General features: G+C 43.0%; 1 protein-coding gene across 1 annotated transcript in view; it reads right to left on the bottom strand.

Annotated features, from left to right (window-relative positions):
- DSCAM (DS cell adhesion molecule) overlaps positions 1-17019 on the bottom strand; it is a 758565-nt gene that overhangs the window by 133959 nt on the left and 607587 nt on the right. The window contains 2 exon segments of the mRNA XM_006024681.1: positions 4909-4979; positions 15609-15776. Coding sequence (XP_006024743.1) covers positions 4909-4979; positions 15609-15776 — 239 coding nt within the window.

Raw genomic sequence — 17019 nt, 5'->3', positions numbered from 1 at the left:
AAAAAGGTGCATGCCAGCGCTGCTGGTTACTGCATATTAATTTAGTACTTAATTACACAAATACTAAACTTAATGCACAGTAACTATGATGCATTAAAGAACATGTAGATGTGCCCACAGGCTCCTATTTAACGCCTGCTTAATTTTCTCTGCATTCTTGTGGAATATTACCATGTACATTATTTTAATATTATTAAATATGTTAATATTCTATCCGATAACCAAAGTTCTATTCAGATGAAAAGAAACAGGATTAAAGTGAACAAAAGTAACTTTTTCCAGAGTAAATTTTGCAGGAGTAACTTTACACCAAAGAATGGCCTTTCTTCTGCAGTTAATGGCACATGCCATGTGTCCATTCTAGTTTTTCTGTAGACAAAATTGAGAATATTCTAGGGTAAAGGTATCCTGTGTACATATCCTATGGTATTTGTTTACGGTATTTGTCCTGTGCTGTTGAAATTTATTATATTTTGTTATGTACAATGTTATCACTTGAAAAGTGTTGTGGTCCCACAGAACAGATTAAATTTGGCCATGATCTGAATGCTGAATACAAATAGGAGACCATGACACCACAACTCTAGCTCCATTCATGTGAATGTTTTACTCACCTGACAGTACCCACAGATTAAGCAGGTAGGTGTCTAAATGGGTACAGGTGTAGGCACATATAAACTGTGCTTGTTTAAAATTGAAAAATCCAACATTGACCTAGAACATTTGAGGTATTTCTTGAAAATTTTGGCAGGAAGCTTTCATTTAAGCTGCAAATATTTGAACATGCCTGAGGCCACATACTAAAATGGAAGATTTTTTTTAAAAGGCAAACGGCATTTAGATGCCTACATTTTACCAATAGCCAATGATGCCAACTTTAATTTTGATGTTTAAAAATCCTCACAAGTCAGCTTTAAGAAGAGGGACAGACAGTGGGACCTTTCACATCTGCCTAAGTGTCTCCAAAAAAATCCCTTCTCAAAAAATCCCTTCCATACATGTAGGACTGTGACAATTCCAGGGGGCAACATTGAATGAGACATATAGTCCCTGGACACCATACTTTTAAAGTAATATCACATTAAGCATTTCTTTGCAGGGTCTCTAATCTAGAGTCAGTATATGGTACACATTATTTCAGTGGGTGATCCACATGCCTTCCTAACAGAACTTCATGTACTCCATTTCGTTTGTTCAACGAGTATACTGTTAAGTTCATTTAGCCTGCTATGTGGTGCCATTCTTGTTAGACATGAACCTTTGTTGGTTGTAGAAACCACATCAAGAACAAGTGACATGGCTGTAACTATGAAATAAAGTTGATGCAAATGTTATCAGTGTGTGTCTGACTCCTAATGAAGAAATATTTAAAATGTGCTAGACTGGGTCATTTTGAGATATCAGTTGGACTAGAAATTTTTTTTTTTTTACCTGTGGGGTCAAGGCAGGCACCAAACACTTCCTTATAAGATGCAAGGATTGTATTTATGATGCATTAAATAGGATGCAGTTTGCTACATTGTATAATGTTATCGCTTCCCAATCTGCTTTAAGATGTATATCTTTTGGATCTGTATAGTAAATGTGCTGCTTCACAGGTAAGGCTTCCACTGCGCAAGAATGGAGGGTAGACCAGCAGCCAAGTAGATTCATCCCCAAAGACACTGACCACTAAGGGAATGATAGTGTGGTGCAAGAAACCACAATTACTTGTACTTTGTTTTAATGAGTCTCCACTGTATTTGCAGGATCGGGAAACATTGATTTAGGGCTGATGAGAACAACCCTTTCTGTGGATGTACTTGTAGTGATAAAGATTTCAATATATCATTTTTAATACATGAATGAACTACTTTACAGTCCCTATCATTTGTGATCTGCCTGCATTAGTTGGCCATTTGAGTAGCCAAGGTCCGTCATTAAGGGACGGACAGACTATTTAAATATAGGATAATCTTTTCTCATCATGGATTATCTGACATGAGAATATGCTACCATGATAAACGGCCAGCATTCTACAATTATTTCATGGCTCTCCAAAAGTTCTGACTTATGTAGCACAATATGTATCACGACTAAATGACATTAATGACATAGAAGTTAATCAGCGCTGACCTTATTTTAACACTTTATGCTACACACTTCAGAATCTAAAATACGAGATATTATGAACACAGCATATATAAATTATTGTTCTTCTGAAGACTAGGTTACAGATAAAATATCCTTACTCTGCGCACTGAGATATACAACTTATATAGAATACAAGCCTGTTTTAAAATTAGATTTAGAAATCTGCTGTGTGCATTTTTAACTACTGGATGTAAAATACTGCACAGTTATCAAGACACTGAATGAAAAGTAGACAAAACAGTTACAAACAATGGTCTATGGGGCTAGGGACAGAAATTACACATAAACTGGTTTAAGTGTTCAGAAACAGGTTTAAACCTGTAACAGAACAGAAGTGCAGTGCACTTAAACTAGTTTCAAAATGTCTGAAACTAGTTTAAGATAAACCTGGATGGACGTAGCATCAGACTTATCTGATTTAGGTCAAACCAGGTTGTGGAACTTCTGTCCCAGATCCCTTCCTGGTTAAAGTTAACTCACAGTCCCCCAGCATCCCAGGATGCTTTGCAGCCCTGGGCTGTGCTGTCTGCTCCAGCAGAGCAGGTTCTGTCCTGCCCCTCTGCTCCCTAGAAGGATTACTGTCACTCTCTGGCTAGCTGAGGAAGGGGTGAGGAGAAAAAACACACCCCTCTGGTCTGGCACTGGACCCCCAGCTGGGTGCAACTTGGTGTGGGGCGGTGGCTAGAAGGGGCTTGGCTCCACCCTTAGGAGCCAGGAGTGGGGCTGGAGTACCCTGCCCTTACCCCCTCCTCAGCCTCCAGGCTGGCAAGGGATGGGGATGGGGGAGTGAAGCCCTGGTGAAGCCCAGGTGGTCTGGAGGCTGAGGAAGGGTCATGGCTGTTGAAATCACTCTGGGCTCCTGGCTTCCAGCTCCAGGGCGTGGAGCCAAGCCTTGGTGTGGGCTACCCCCCCCCCCCCCAGCAGGCCTAGAAGAGAAGGAGGGGACATGGCTGGGGGACTCCAGCCCCGTTCCTGGCTTCAGGCAGGTGGAGTAAAGTCCCTGGTTTGGGCTTCCTCCCCACCCCTGCCCCCATGCCAGGCTCCTCCTGGCTTTGTTTCTAGTGCCAGGCTAGAGGGGTGCATTTTTTCCCCCACCCCTTCCTCAGCTGGCCCAGAGGCTAATGATGGGGGTGTGGCTAGGAGAATCGCCCAGCTCTGGGCTCTCTGCAGTGGCTGGCATGCTTTATTGCCCCTGGCTACTGGTATGGGCCAATGAAGGGGTCTGGCTGCCTTTCCTGCTTGAAAAGTGAACTTGAGTTCACTTGCTTATCTGTTCAATCTACACAGTTTAGCGACACCTGCAAAGTTTGAATCAGTTCAGCCTCTGTCTGTACTTAGTCTGGAAGTTAAAATGGAGCTCTTTGGGGATTATAGGATGCCACTGGGGGCCAACTTTTTTTGAAAGGCATGGCATAAATTAGCCCCAGACTCTCCCCAAGTACACTCCATTCCCTTTCCGCTGCCCAATCTACTGGTCTTTCTGCTTTCTGTCTGGTGATCCCTGCCTGATCTGCTGCTTTGCTTTCTCCACTCTGCCCCATGTGTGCCTGTCTCCTCCGTGACTGGTCATGTGCCACACACAGAGGATACCTGTGCCACTTGTGGCATGCATACCTCAGATGGGCTGCCCCTGAAGGAGACCCAGAGCTGAATATGAGCCAACAGTATGCTCTTGTTATAAAAAAGGCCAACAGCATACTGGATTATATTAACAGGAGTGTCACTTGCAAATCAAAGGAAGTGATTCTTCTTCTCTGTTTAATACTGGTGAGGCCTCACCTAGAGTACTGTGCCCAGTTTTGGGCCCTTCACTTCAAGAAGGATATGGACAGATTGGAAAGAGTCCAGTCCAGGGCAACAAAATGATTAAAGGGCCTGGGAAGCAGGATTTATGAGGAAAAGCTGAAAGAACTAGGGTTATGTAGTCTGGAGAAAAAAAGACTGAGGGGGGATTTGATAACAGTCTTCAAATACCTGAAGGGAAATTATAGACAGGATGGAGATGGGCTTTTCTCTGTGACCATAAGAGATAGGACTTGGAACAATGGCCATGAGATGCAGCAGAGGAAATTTAAATTGGAGATTAGGAAGAACTTTCTGACTGTTATAGTGGTCAACAATTGGAACAGGTTCCCTAGAGAAATTGTGGAATCTCTATTCAAAATCAGATTAGACAGACACTTGGCTGGAATGGTTTAGTCAGACATGATCATGCCATGAGCACTGGACTGACCTAGATGACCTTGTGAGGTCCCTTTGAGTCCCACTTTACTGTGAGCCTGTGATTTAGATTAAACTATGTTTGTCTGATTCATCCAGCCTCACAGACATATATCCCTCTACAACTAAACTAGCTGTCCAAGCCTCCATACTGCAGATATCCCTGCAGTAAGGGCTGATACCAAAGTCCATTGCAGTGGAAAGACTCCAGTTGGTTTTAATTGTTTTTAGGAATCATGGCCTCTGCAATCGTAGCACACCCCTGTGAGCACTAATTTTATCAGCAACAAGGCCTCGCCTCCAAATTCAGACACAAACAGAAAATGTTACTCTGATCAATGGAAGTAGATTCCTGTTACAAGATTTCCCAATGCAATGAAATAACACCATAACTTTTGGCAAGTATTTTAAGATCTATTGGCAAAACAATCTGTAAATTCTGTTTGAATTCAAATACTTTAGAGCCATAGTTGTTATGAATATTCACCTCAATGACATCTCTCTGAACATACATAACTATTGTTAGAGTCTACATTCTCTGTTGTATTTATTTACCTTCCAGGTGACCCTAATGCTTTGTGAAGATATGGGCTCAAGCTGAACATCTTGCGGTGGGCCGTCAGGAGCTGATATGAGAGAGAAGGAAAGAGACATCAAAATGCAGATTCTCACAATGTAGCAGAAACCAACACAACATAAAGTACCTCACAATCGTACCACCCTGGCATATAGTAAGGGCTTGGGGCTGATAAGGAACCATTTAACTGCATGTAAAGTACTGAATCTACTAAACTAAAACCTGAGACTGACTCTTCATTATCTATTCAGGTGACATTTCTCACTGACAATAAAATATAACAAACATCATGATACTTAAGCCTACAAACAAGACACGAGTAAGCAACAAGTGCATTTTCTTGACTTGAGATGTTTTCCTTCTACTTGTGAGAACTCCGTCAATTTGTTATAGCTGCCTTAAGGATCTGTGCACTTAAAAGACAACAGAACTTATTCCAAATTGGGAAGCATAGTAGTTTTTCAATCACCATTTTATCATTTCAACATGCAGTTCCTATCTCTATCTCTTTTGCTAAATAAAGACTTGGCATGTTCAATGCAATATAATCATTTTACAAAGTAAAAGTCTGCACAGATAGGCTTCCCTATGTCTACATATATCAATCTGGAAACCATACTAAAAGTAACTGCCAGATGAAGTGAGCATTGTACAGCTCCTGCTAGAACACTTACAAGGAGTCTCTCTTAGTATTTACATATTGCCATAGATCTTCATGGTGCTTTAAAAGTAAGTGAAAGACAATTTTACATTCTCAAAGAACTTATGTCTCAGCTAAAAGATAATGAAATGCAATAATTACTGAGCTGAAGCAGTTGGTGCTGTAGCAGGGAGCTGCAAAAGAAAGCCAACCAAAATAGGTTTAGAAGAATTTGAAGGAAGAACCGAACATTTCTTTGAGCCCTAAAAGAGGGTTTCTCAGGTGTACCATATGGTGGGGCTATCCAGTTTCTCAGTGGCTGGGGACTGCAGGTCCTCTAGCCACATGCTGCATGAGCCACATGCCTCACCTCATCCCCCCAGTTGTGGGTACCACCAATGCGCTGCACCATCACTTCTCTCCTATGCAAGGTCCCCCTGAATCTCCCAATCCTAGGTTTCCTCAGTGCTGTAGGCTGTGCTGCACTGCCCCACAGCTCTGCCCCATCCCTACATCCCTAGGGGCAGGGGTAGGCAGAAGCTGAAGGAAGGGGAGACCCTAATGTAACAGCAAGAAAGCAATGGTTGAGCCACAGATCAACTGCTCAGGGGCCATATGCAACCCACAGATTGCCAGCTGAATAACCCTGGTGTGTGACGTGAATACAATGAATCAAATCACAAATTTAACAGTGTGACAGAGGAAACAAAGAAGCAGAAGAGGTGAGATTAGGTTGAGAGGGGAAGAGCAGCAGGAAATGGCAACTGCAATGAAAGGAGTCTGGAACTTTTGGCTTGCTTTGGGTGAAATTCACCCCTGCTCAGAGCCCCAACATGAAGCCCATGCTTTTTGTAAGTCCCACAACTGTCCTATTTTGTCAGTTTTCAATAAATATAGAATAATATTATTGTTGGCCCACTGAACAGGGGTTATTTTCAGCACTGGAGAACTACTATTTATAGATCTTAGGGATCCTTAGCTCCAGTTATCTCTGTAGTGACAAACAAGAATGCAAACAGGGTGAATCCAGGGATAAGAATGAAGGCCTCTGCTAGAGCAAAGTCAGCCCTAGATGCTGATCAGCAGCTTACAAGCACTAATATTACTGCTTCAGAGATATCATTTTGTAGTAAATTTGTGCAAAACATTATCCCTTAAAATGAACTGATTAATTTTGGTTGCTTCATAAAAACAATTCTTTTAGCGTCACAGTTTACTTCTTCATGCCATATGCAGAAATGCATTCTCTCTCTGTCTCACTTGGAGGCAATTACTGTGGCATGTTTAGATGGGCTTAACCTTTCTTCTTCTCTCTGCAGAATTCAGACTCACAACAGGAAGCTTGTTCAAGTAGAGATAAATTAGAAAGAAATTCTGTAAAACATTTCAGCAACATTAGGGTTTTTTTTGCCTTATTTTCCTTAGGACTCTGGGTGGCTTTGCTGTGCTTGAAAAAACACATTTTAGACTTGATTCTGAGTTCACACTGCTTGGGTGCTAATATATTTATTGAAAACCCTCCTGATTTGTATCCGCAAGGAAGAAGCGATGTGAGCCCTTTTCTAAGGGACTATGGAGTAGACATTTTCAGTTGAATGGGTGTGACAAAACGTGTGCTTATGTTGTGGGCCAGTAGAGATTTGGGGTCAGGCATTAGAGAATGTTGTTAGGGCCAGTTGAAAGAGGCTATGACACATAACAGACCATGGATATGCAGCAGAAAATATTGTGGGTTTTGAGGGGGAAGGTAGCACAACAGTGACTGAGCAGTGGAAGCGTTGTGTTTGATTATGTTTGTAAAGAATGATGAAGCCATAAAACTGTGGTACAGGGGAATAACCTGTGACAGAGAGTACGGTAAAATGTGTGCGTTTGTGTTTGTATGTACATGCATGTGTGCATGTGCCTGTGTGTTTGTGTATGTAGGCAGTGGGTTTGGCTAGGACAGTGATTCTCAGCAAGAGTGCCAGGGCACCCTGAGGTACTGCAAAATCTTTTGAAGGGTGCCATGATATGTGAGGTATAGGTGTAAGCAGGTGGAAGATAAGCAGATGTAAGGAGATAAGTGCTAGCTCATCTAGTGGTCTGTCCCTGCCAGACCACTGCCCCAGTACCTCCACTGCCCAGCCTCTCTGCAAAGAGGTAAACATTGTGATAAATAAATTAGTTTTTGAAATGGGTTGCTGCCCAGTTTACAGAAGTTGTAGAGAGATGCCTCAAGTCAAACGAGGGGTGTCTCAAGTATAAAAAAAGTTGTGAACCACTAGGCTAGGAGGATGGTGACATAGTGGAGTTGGCAGGGAGAAAGAAAGAGTAAGAGTGTGTAGAAAGGACCTGGGGAATGCTGTAACAGAACATGGTAGAATGAAACTGTTGGTGCCATTTTCAAGAGTGTACATTCACCACAACTTACTTAATTATTAGGAATTGATGACCGTGTTATTCATGGATACCAGATTACAAATTCATACTGTTGTCTTCAGAGGTGCTAATTTGGGATCCACAGACAGTTTTGGCAAAATCACCATCCAAAAAATGCAATGCTATGTTAACCTCTTATATGCAGGCAATGCACCCTTAAGCTTTGGATAAATATTTAAATCATGGAGCTGACTGTCCTACAATTTATTTTTGCTGTAAGTAAAAATAATAAAACAAGTATCTTTAGGGCCTTCCATATTAGGATCCTAAGTGATTTACTGATATAAGTAATTTATGCATCATAATATTCTTGTGATCTCATTGTCGGGGATCCTGGTTTTCTCTGTTAAAAACCCCCCAAAATTCTCTGATTAAAAATTCCCCAAATCAATGTTTTTCCACAGTTAAAATGAAATATCACTATAGATATATAGGTATCAGTTGAACAGAATATTTTATTGATGTATATACAATTTTAAAGCAATTTGGAAGCCTACCAGTGCCTCAATTGTTATAATAAAATTAATTCTAAATCCCTATATATTTTGGCATTTGATTTTGGTTTTTTAACATAGAAAATCAGAGCTCCCTCCTTTGACTCACCAGCATTTGAGTCCAACTGCGGCTGCCCCGCCCCTGCCCCTGCCCTCCCCGCTTTGTGGTACTCAGAAGTCCTGATATGCCAGAGCCCTGCCCCTGCCCATGCCATTGTCTGTCACTCCTAAGCCACAGCCCCTTCAGCCCTGCAGTTGCCCCAACCTGCAGCCCCTGCCTGCTCCCCATTCACAGCAGCAGCTCCCCCCCTGCATCAGGACACAGGTCCAGCTGCAGCTCTCCCCCCTGTTGCTTTGTGGCTTTGACCAGTGCCAGCCCCTGCTATTCTGCTCCCTGCACCTGTTGATAGCAATAAGGGGCATTTGCACATGCCATGAGATTTCCCATTTACGCCACTGCAACTGCTTTTTTGTTTCTACAAGTGGGATTTCCCACTGCTTTAGAAGTCTTTTTGGTGTGTTAAACTAAAGCTATTCACATGTTTTTATTTAGCGCCACTGCTGCTTACTGTGCCCTATCTATGGATTTGTGGCATTCAAACAGTAAGCGACTCAAAGACTTGTAATTACTTTCTTTTGCCATCAGGTGGTGCTGTGCTATTTCTGTAGTTCGGGCCTTTGTCCAGAAGGTGCCACTGTGATTTTATTTTATGGTTTGTTTTTTTTTCTGCCCCTCCCTCCTTCCTTCCCTCCCTTTCTCCCCCTGCTCCACAGATGACCACAGGCAGGCATCCAGGGCAGGCATGGCAGGAGGAACCCAGTACTCTGACTTGATATACTACCCCCTTGTAGTTTAGCCCCTACCTCCACCACCTGTAGTGTATGTGCTCCCCCGCACCATGTCTTTGTAACCCCGCTGCCCATGTACCCCCCACCCATGATCCCCCCCCGCTGCACCCACCATAGTGTTCATAATTGCCAAGCACAATGGTAGAACCACCAGAATGGTAAGTTTGCAACTTTGTTTGGAGTGTGGTATCCCCAGACTTCAATATTTCAAACCTTCCTATTTCTTATAATTGACACTTGCATTCCAGAACCATGACAAATAGTCCAGGTGGATGCTGCCTGCCAGACCCACCCCCCAGGATATGCAGCATCCCTGGTGATATATAGGTAATATCAGAAGTGTCCCACTGTAATCACAGATGTCGCTCTCTGACCTTGTGGGGGGGGGGGGGGGGGGGAGAAGTAGGGGGTTGGGTGGCAAGAGGGTGTTTTTTGGACTGTGGTTCAAAAGCCTCTCCTCTTCTTCTCCACCCCCTCGCCCGCAGGAAACTTTTGCAGTCGGAAATTGCAGAGGACCAATAAGGAAAATGCATGAATAAGGAAGAAGCAAGTTATTTAGTGTACTGTGTCATGTCCTATAGAAAATAGTGTACAGATTTATAGACAGTTGTGGTGGAGCACTTTTGGGGGTGCTCACCACTTGAAGGCTTTCACAGGCTCTGAGGGGAGCAGCAGGGGGAACCTCCCCCAGGAACTATTCTAAGGGGGGAAGGTGTGTGGCAGAGCACCTCTGGTGTCTGCCACTTTAAGAGCCTGAAGAGGCAACAAACAGGCGCAGCTCTGCTCTGATGAGCCATTTTAAGATTCAGGCCAGCAGAGCTGGAGGCATTACTTTGCTGCCTGGCACCGAGGAAGCAACATCTCCCGGTGGAGCTGCTGCTCTGGTAACACCAGGAGGTAAGGGCACAAGCTGAATGGGGATGGTTAGGAGGCTCTTGGTCTGGGCATGACCTAAAACTGCACCATGTCAGGGATGGATGGTCTGGAGGGGCTGTTCATGGCGGAACAGCACCCTCAGAAATGTCAGACCAGTTACCACCCCGGTGGAAGGTGAGTAGGGGTGCCTAAACCCCAGCCCCCACCTTCGGGTGGGTCACTTAACATTGGGGCCAGGCACAGCTGTGGCCACCTGAGCCTGTGTGGGGTGCAACACCCTGGAGAGTGGTGAGTGGGGCCAGGCACCATGTGGGTTGCAAGACCCCAAGGAGTGAGAGTGCTGGGCCAGAGTGGCACCTGAGCCTGAGGGGTGTGTGCTTGACCCTAGGCCCCAGTGTAGGGGTGTAGTATGTGCCTCAGTGGATGTGTAGAGCAGGGTACAATGGGGCACCTAACAGCCTGCACCAGAGTGGGAGTTGGGAGGCCTGGAAAGCCTAGGAAAGGGCATGGAGCCTAGTGAAGAGACAAGGCGCCCAGAGGCTAGGAGCCCCGACTGTGGGGGGAGGGGCAAGGAGCCCAGTGTGAGTGAGGGGCACAGAGCAAAATGAGAGAGGCCAGAGTTAGGGGCCAGGATATGGTTACAACATGTGAATGTCGAGAGGGGTGAGTAGTGAAGCCCTGCGAACAGGGGGCCTGAGATGAGGCCCTGTGAGGAAAGGGCACAAAATGGGCCCTGGTGAGCAGGGGGCTTTGAGGGTAGGCCCTGCTAACATGGGTGCTGGGTTAGGTCCAGTTAAGCCTTCAGGCGCCTGAGGCCACAGGTATGCTGGAGACCAATTGGGTAGGCCAGCTGAGGAAGTACTGCAAGTAAACAACAGGGCAAGTCAGGAGCCTATAATTCAGAGCAGCTGGGTGAACGACCCAGTGAGGGACTATAGGCAGAGTCACTCCAGTGTTCTGGTAACTGCCCAGTGCTCGCTTGAATGAGGGTCACAGGAGAGGCCCAAGAGGCCGTGCACTTGCTGGCCGGGGAGTGCAGGGAAACAAGCCCCAGGACCCTCTGGGTGAGGGAAGAGTGAGTGTGGCCCCAGGAAAAGGAGGGGCGGTATGAGAATGGCCCCACAAAGGGGCAGTATGAGAGAGACTGTGTGAGAGGCGGTGGAGTGAGAGAGGCCTCAGTGAGAGGGAGGCGGTATGAATGTGGCCCATAATAGGGCGGAAAGTGAGAGGCCTAACACTGGGATGAGTTGAGCCCAGCCTTAGGCCGGAGCAGAGCTCAGCTGTTAGGAACATCTGCAAGACTTGGGATGCAGTATAGTGATGTTTGGAGCTGCATACATAGGCCCAGGAGAACAGGGCATACGAAGGGCAGCCTCCCACCTAATTAAGATCTTAATTTTTGAACAACAAGGTGTGGCAGGCGAGAAGGGCGGAAGGCATGCCCAGAGGCAGGTGGGAGACTAGCAATGTGGCTAGTCAGGGAGTGCCCACTTTGTCACAATAGTGTATAGTGGATAGATAAACAGATAGATATTGTATAGAATTATAGGAAATAGTGTATAGTTAGTGTATAAATAGTGTATAATAATATCATAATATAATAGTGCTTTAAACAATACTATATAGGTGCTACGGAGGAAAATCCTGACCTTCTTCCCTTTCTCCCCCACTCCAATTTTTCTATTTTCCTTTTTTTTTTTTTTTTTTTTTTAATTTTTGGTTAAGTTTTAAGTTTAAGGGTTGTTTTTTTTTAAGGTTTTTTTTAAGTTTTGTTGAAAATCCTGGCTTTTTTTTCCTACTATTTTTCTGTTCTCCTTTTTTTAAAAGATTTTTTTTTAAGTTTTGTATTAAGTTTTGTTTGGCAGGTTCATGTTTTGGAGAGTACCAAATAAGTTTATCTTTGGCTAAACCCCACCCAGAAACCTGGGACAATTATATTAAACAGGGGTGTCCTGAATGAATTAACTTCTCCCTTGCAAGCAATGCCCCAGGCTCTTCAAATTAAGCCTGTCTCTACTGATCGGCCAGCTCAGGAGCCTTGAGTCAGATGATCAGGTCTCGGAGGGCTGCCACTACCACCATTTGTTTCGCCCCTAACTCATATAGCCCAAGCTCCCCACCCACACACCCCTGCCTGCCCCCTACCAGCTTTGCCAACTCTCCCCACAAGCCTGCACCCCAGTCCTGGCAGTGTCATCCACACTCCTATGCCCTGCCCCTGCCCATCCTGCTGGCTCCCCCCACATGTCCCCAAGTCAAAAAGAGGACCCACATACCCCAGACTCCCTAGAAGACTTTAAAAATAAATAGCAGCAACAACGCTTTTCCCTTCCAGACAAACACTGATGGAACTGAGCTCTTCTAGTCTATTTTTCAAAGAAGGAGCCAGTAGCCCTAAAATCAGCTCCAGATTATTGAAAGCAGAAAGCACCTTGCTTGACTTTCCTTTTGCTTCAGCACCCATTTCGGTTTATTTCTAATAAATAATGCTGACAGCCTGGGGTCACATTGGTGCATGATATATAATCTGCACCTTTGCCAATGGTGGAGTTTGGGTTTTTAAATTTTTAATGTTGTTTTTCTCAAGCCTTCATTTTTTCCCATTTCCTTAGGTTTCTCCCTCATATGAAGTATCCTGTGCTATTTTCACCATCCTGAAATAGAAGCAATGAACTAAATATGAACAATTACAAACAAATACACTTCCACATATTGTATGACAGATCACACTAAAACCTGGTGACAAATACTGTATGCCTCACCTCGACCTGGCCTTCCCATCTTTGACTGTTCTCTGAATATATCAGTGACTTTTGACTGCACTTTCACATAACTGATCTTTCACTTTTACTGGACAGCTCTTTAATGGAAGTAATGAAAGGGCCAATTATCCTGAAATTAGGTCACAAACCACTGAATAAAACATGACTTCTAGGTTGCACCTTGCTAATGGGGAAGTTAGTCTCTAATATAAGGTCAGTCACTGATGCTATGCTAACATCTTCATTTTCAGGCAAAAGAAAGGCAAAAGTAAGAAACCCAAAAGATATGTGTGCATCTGTGCAGCCACAGAGAGGTGAGGGGAATTGTTTGTGTAAGACAGAAACCCATCCAGTTTTTTTTTCTTTGAGGGGCTTTTATTTTAGAGGGGCTGGTGAAGTAAACTGGGGAGGGAAGATTCTGCAAGCTGTGATGATGGATACCCATTTCTCTATATATTTCAAAGTTCATTTTACAAAGAGAAAAGAAATCTGTATTCAAAATCCATCTTAAAACTGAACAAACTATTCATCCTTTCCTGATCTGTAGCAAAGAAACTTGGCATCTACCCAAATAGTGAAGATTCATGTAATGCAGAGTTCTCTTAATTCTCTTTCTTCCTTTTACTGACAATGTTTGTGGGCAGATTATATATGCTGAACAAAAGCATAGAGGGGGGCAAGAGTGGGAATGAATGCAGCTCATGTTGTCTCTGGTTTTCTGTTTTTTATGTTGCAAGCCCTTGTATTCTCATTCTTACTCTGAGGTCCTTCAGAATGGACAGCCTGATTTCACAGCAAGGGCTAAATTTTCATGGGAGTGATTTAGCCTGTTATTAAAATTAATAGGAATTACACAACTCTATGCCTGTGCACCGCGCTGAAAAATGTGCCACCAAGTGTTTAAGGTCCAAACCATCAAGGAACTTTAGAATGATGTGGGACCCTATTTATCATGCTCCAGCCCCCAATTATGTCCATTATGTTTTCTTTTCAAAATGCACATTGCCAAGCAAAAAGGAATTAACACAAGAACCTAGTTAACTTGTTAACCTGGGGAATTAACAGGTTAAAACTCCAATCATGCCAGCGTACTTTTTAGACCAGAACTGGCAGATCCATGCATGGCCAAGGCTTTTCAAGGGAACCCAAGAAATACAGATAACTGATTCCCACTGAATTTTAGTAGGAGAGGGAAGGGAGAGGTTGTGAAGTGTCCCTCCGCTCCTTTGAAAACTTGATTGTAATTTATTTAATAAATAGCTGTGATTGTTATTCATTTAGTTGCCATATGTATCTTGGGGGAGGATTCTGTTGGCACTCAGCATTCTTAAACTAGTGAATTGCTGCCTTCAGTGCCGCTGGCCTCGCTCTTCCCTGGGCCCTGCTTTTTGGAGGTGGTAGAGCATGCCATGATGACAGGGATGGAGGGGGGGGGGCAAGGCCAGCGGTGCTGACCTCGTCCCCCCACTCCATCCCCTCTGTCCCCTCCATCCCTCCTGTCGTTGCAGTGCTCCGCACTCTGATTGGTTGTTTCACTAACCAATCAGAGTGCTCTGAGATCATTACAAACAGAAACAGACGGACTAAGGTCTTTATTGTATAAGAATTCAGGAACAAAATGATACTGTGTTGACTTCATAAATGGAGAGCCACCAGACTAAAGGAAAATAATAACATTTTTTTCAGTTCATTTTAAGTTTAAGAAAACGTTGCCAATGGTAACAAGAGGCTTCAAAAGGGTTATCCCAGGCATTAGGGGAAAGGGTTGGTAGTCTTCTTGCTGGCGCATTTGCTAGAAGTATGCTGATAAAAACTCGGCAATTAAGAGTTTCTTTTGACTACATAAATCCTGCAGTAGCTAATGATACTTGGAGTTGAAGATCACAGGAATATTAAATTTAAGGAAACAATCTATATAAAGATAGCAGACTAACTTTAATTGAATTTGAGACATTACACAGAGGGAAGAAGAGCCAAACAAAGACATTATTCACATAGGTCAGCATTTTCAAAATTGGGCACTGTTATCTGTGTTTAGACATTTAAGTAAATTGTCCTGACATTCTGAAAAGCTGAGCCATCATTACAAATGAGATATGTATTTGGATGATTAAAAACTGATTGAAATTCAGGGTTTTAGGTAGCCAAGGTTGAAAATTCAGGGCATAGCATCTTCTCTGCCGTTGAACAGAGCTTTAATTTCAGCCCTGTAAGTAGAGTTTCAGAAGTCATGATTCTTCCCTGAAATACTTTAGCATCTCTTATGATGTGGTTTCAGTAATACATCAGGCAAAGGAACATAGAACTTGAAGGTGCCTTCTGGGCCATAGAGTTCAGTCCCTTGCATTCTCAGGCGATCGTTAACCCAAGAAATCCCCCAATTATTACTTCAAAACCTCATCCACATAAGACACAGTATCCAAAGTACCAAGAAGACCATATCAGATGCCATGGGTGAAAGCAGAGGAGATGAGGGTGCTGCTAACAACAGGGAAGTAGTTGGTTAATATATACTCAGAAGTTCCTCAGAAAAGGACAGTGCTGCACACTAGCGAGGCAGCTCAAACAAAGATTCAGAACAACAAAACAAACTTGAATTAGAATAAGATTTAGATAATAGGAAAACCAGAAGATACCTGCTTCATCTGTTGTGATAGTGAGCTCATTGCTGGCCTCACTCTTGCCAATGCGATTTTTGGCATACATGCGAATGTTGTAGGTGGAGGAAGGGTGGAGGTCAATGATAGTGGCTTGATTCAGCTGAGGAGAAACATCTTTGGTTCTCTGAACAGAATCCCAGGAGTCTAGTAACAGAGGAGGGAATAAACAAAAACAAATTCTCTTTCATTTTATCAATTCAAATGATTTACTAAGTTAATATTGTAAGTGAAGACATAATATTTTCAGCATCAACTTGGAGACAATATTGCTACAATTGGAAAAGTCATATTTCTTCATGAGATTTCTTCTGACTGATCATAATGTGGCATCGATAACCTTTCAAAACATTTTTTCTCACCTTGAGAATTGTGAGCAGGTCCACAGGGATTGTCACTATCATGTCTTTTCATAATTAAATGAGAGCTGAAGGGGACTGCAATTTGGGGTCATGTTTGGAAAAACATATGTGACTTTGTGGCCTAAAGAAATTCCTTTCAGTCTTCTTCTGAAAGAAGTTTGGTTATTGCAACAAAAAGCTTTGAAAGGAAGTTGATAAATATGGGTGGCTTTTATTATTTTTTTTAGAAATACAAAGATTAGCCAAAAGATGACAAATATTGTTAGATTTACGATGGCTAATGGCTTGATTCTGCAAGTGAATGGGGTGAGGTCAATGGGGCTATGCTTAATAAAACATGAGCTTAACTCTTTAGGTTAATTAAGATCGGCACGGACATCACTTTCCAGGACTTAGTGTCCATTGAGACATGTTTTTAGGTTACTGGTGAAGTCAAATTGAACACTGGGCAGCCGTGGATCATAAGTTTTGTGTATGCATTTGCCAGAGAAGGACAATATTTTGATCAAATCAATACCTAAAGAAATGAGGGGTTACTCATATTTGGCATAAATTAGTCAATACATTTCCTTGACATGCAGTATTAAAGCAGACAGAATTTGGCTATACATATTAACCACTGTTCTTCAGCATAACACCAAATCAGTTCAAATAAAATAATGGAACTGATCTGACTAAATCATCTTGACATCTCCTGCGTGTTGTCATCTGTCATTTCTCTCTTTATGTATCCTATATTCATCCCTTAACTTCTGTAACACCCTCTAGGGATTTAGTCTGGGGGCTCTACAGTAGGGTTGTACAGTAAGGGTCACTGTAGACAGCATCATGAAAAAAATCATCAGAAAGAAAATAGTAAATTAAAAACAGGAAAGTATATTAAGAGTGAAAACAATGCGTGGACACTGAATCTCTTTATGTGGAGACTGTTAGACATGTACGCTGTTTTCATACAAAAAATTGATGATGTTTAGAACTTTTCTGGTGGATGAAAAATGTTATTATTTTGTCTATTTGCACTCAATATC

The sequence above is a fragment of the Alligator sinensis genome, unplaced genomic scaffold (genome assembly GCF_000455745.1).
Source record: "Alligator sinensis unplaced genomic scaffold, ASM45574v1 scaffold424_1, whole genome shotgun sequence".
In the NCBI taxonomy this organism is placed as follows: Eukaryota; Metazoa; Chordata; order Crocodylia; family Alligatoridae; genus Alligator; species Alligator sinensis.
The sequence above is the reverse complement of the archived record's forward strand: the minus strand, read 5'-3'. Positions and strand labels throughout refer to the sequence as shown.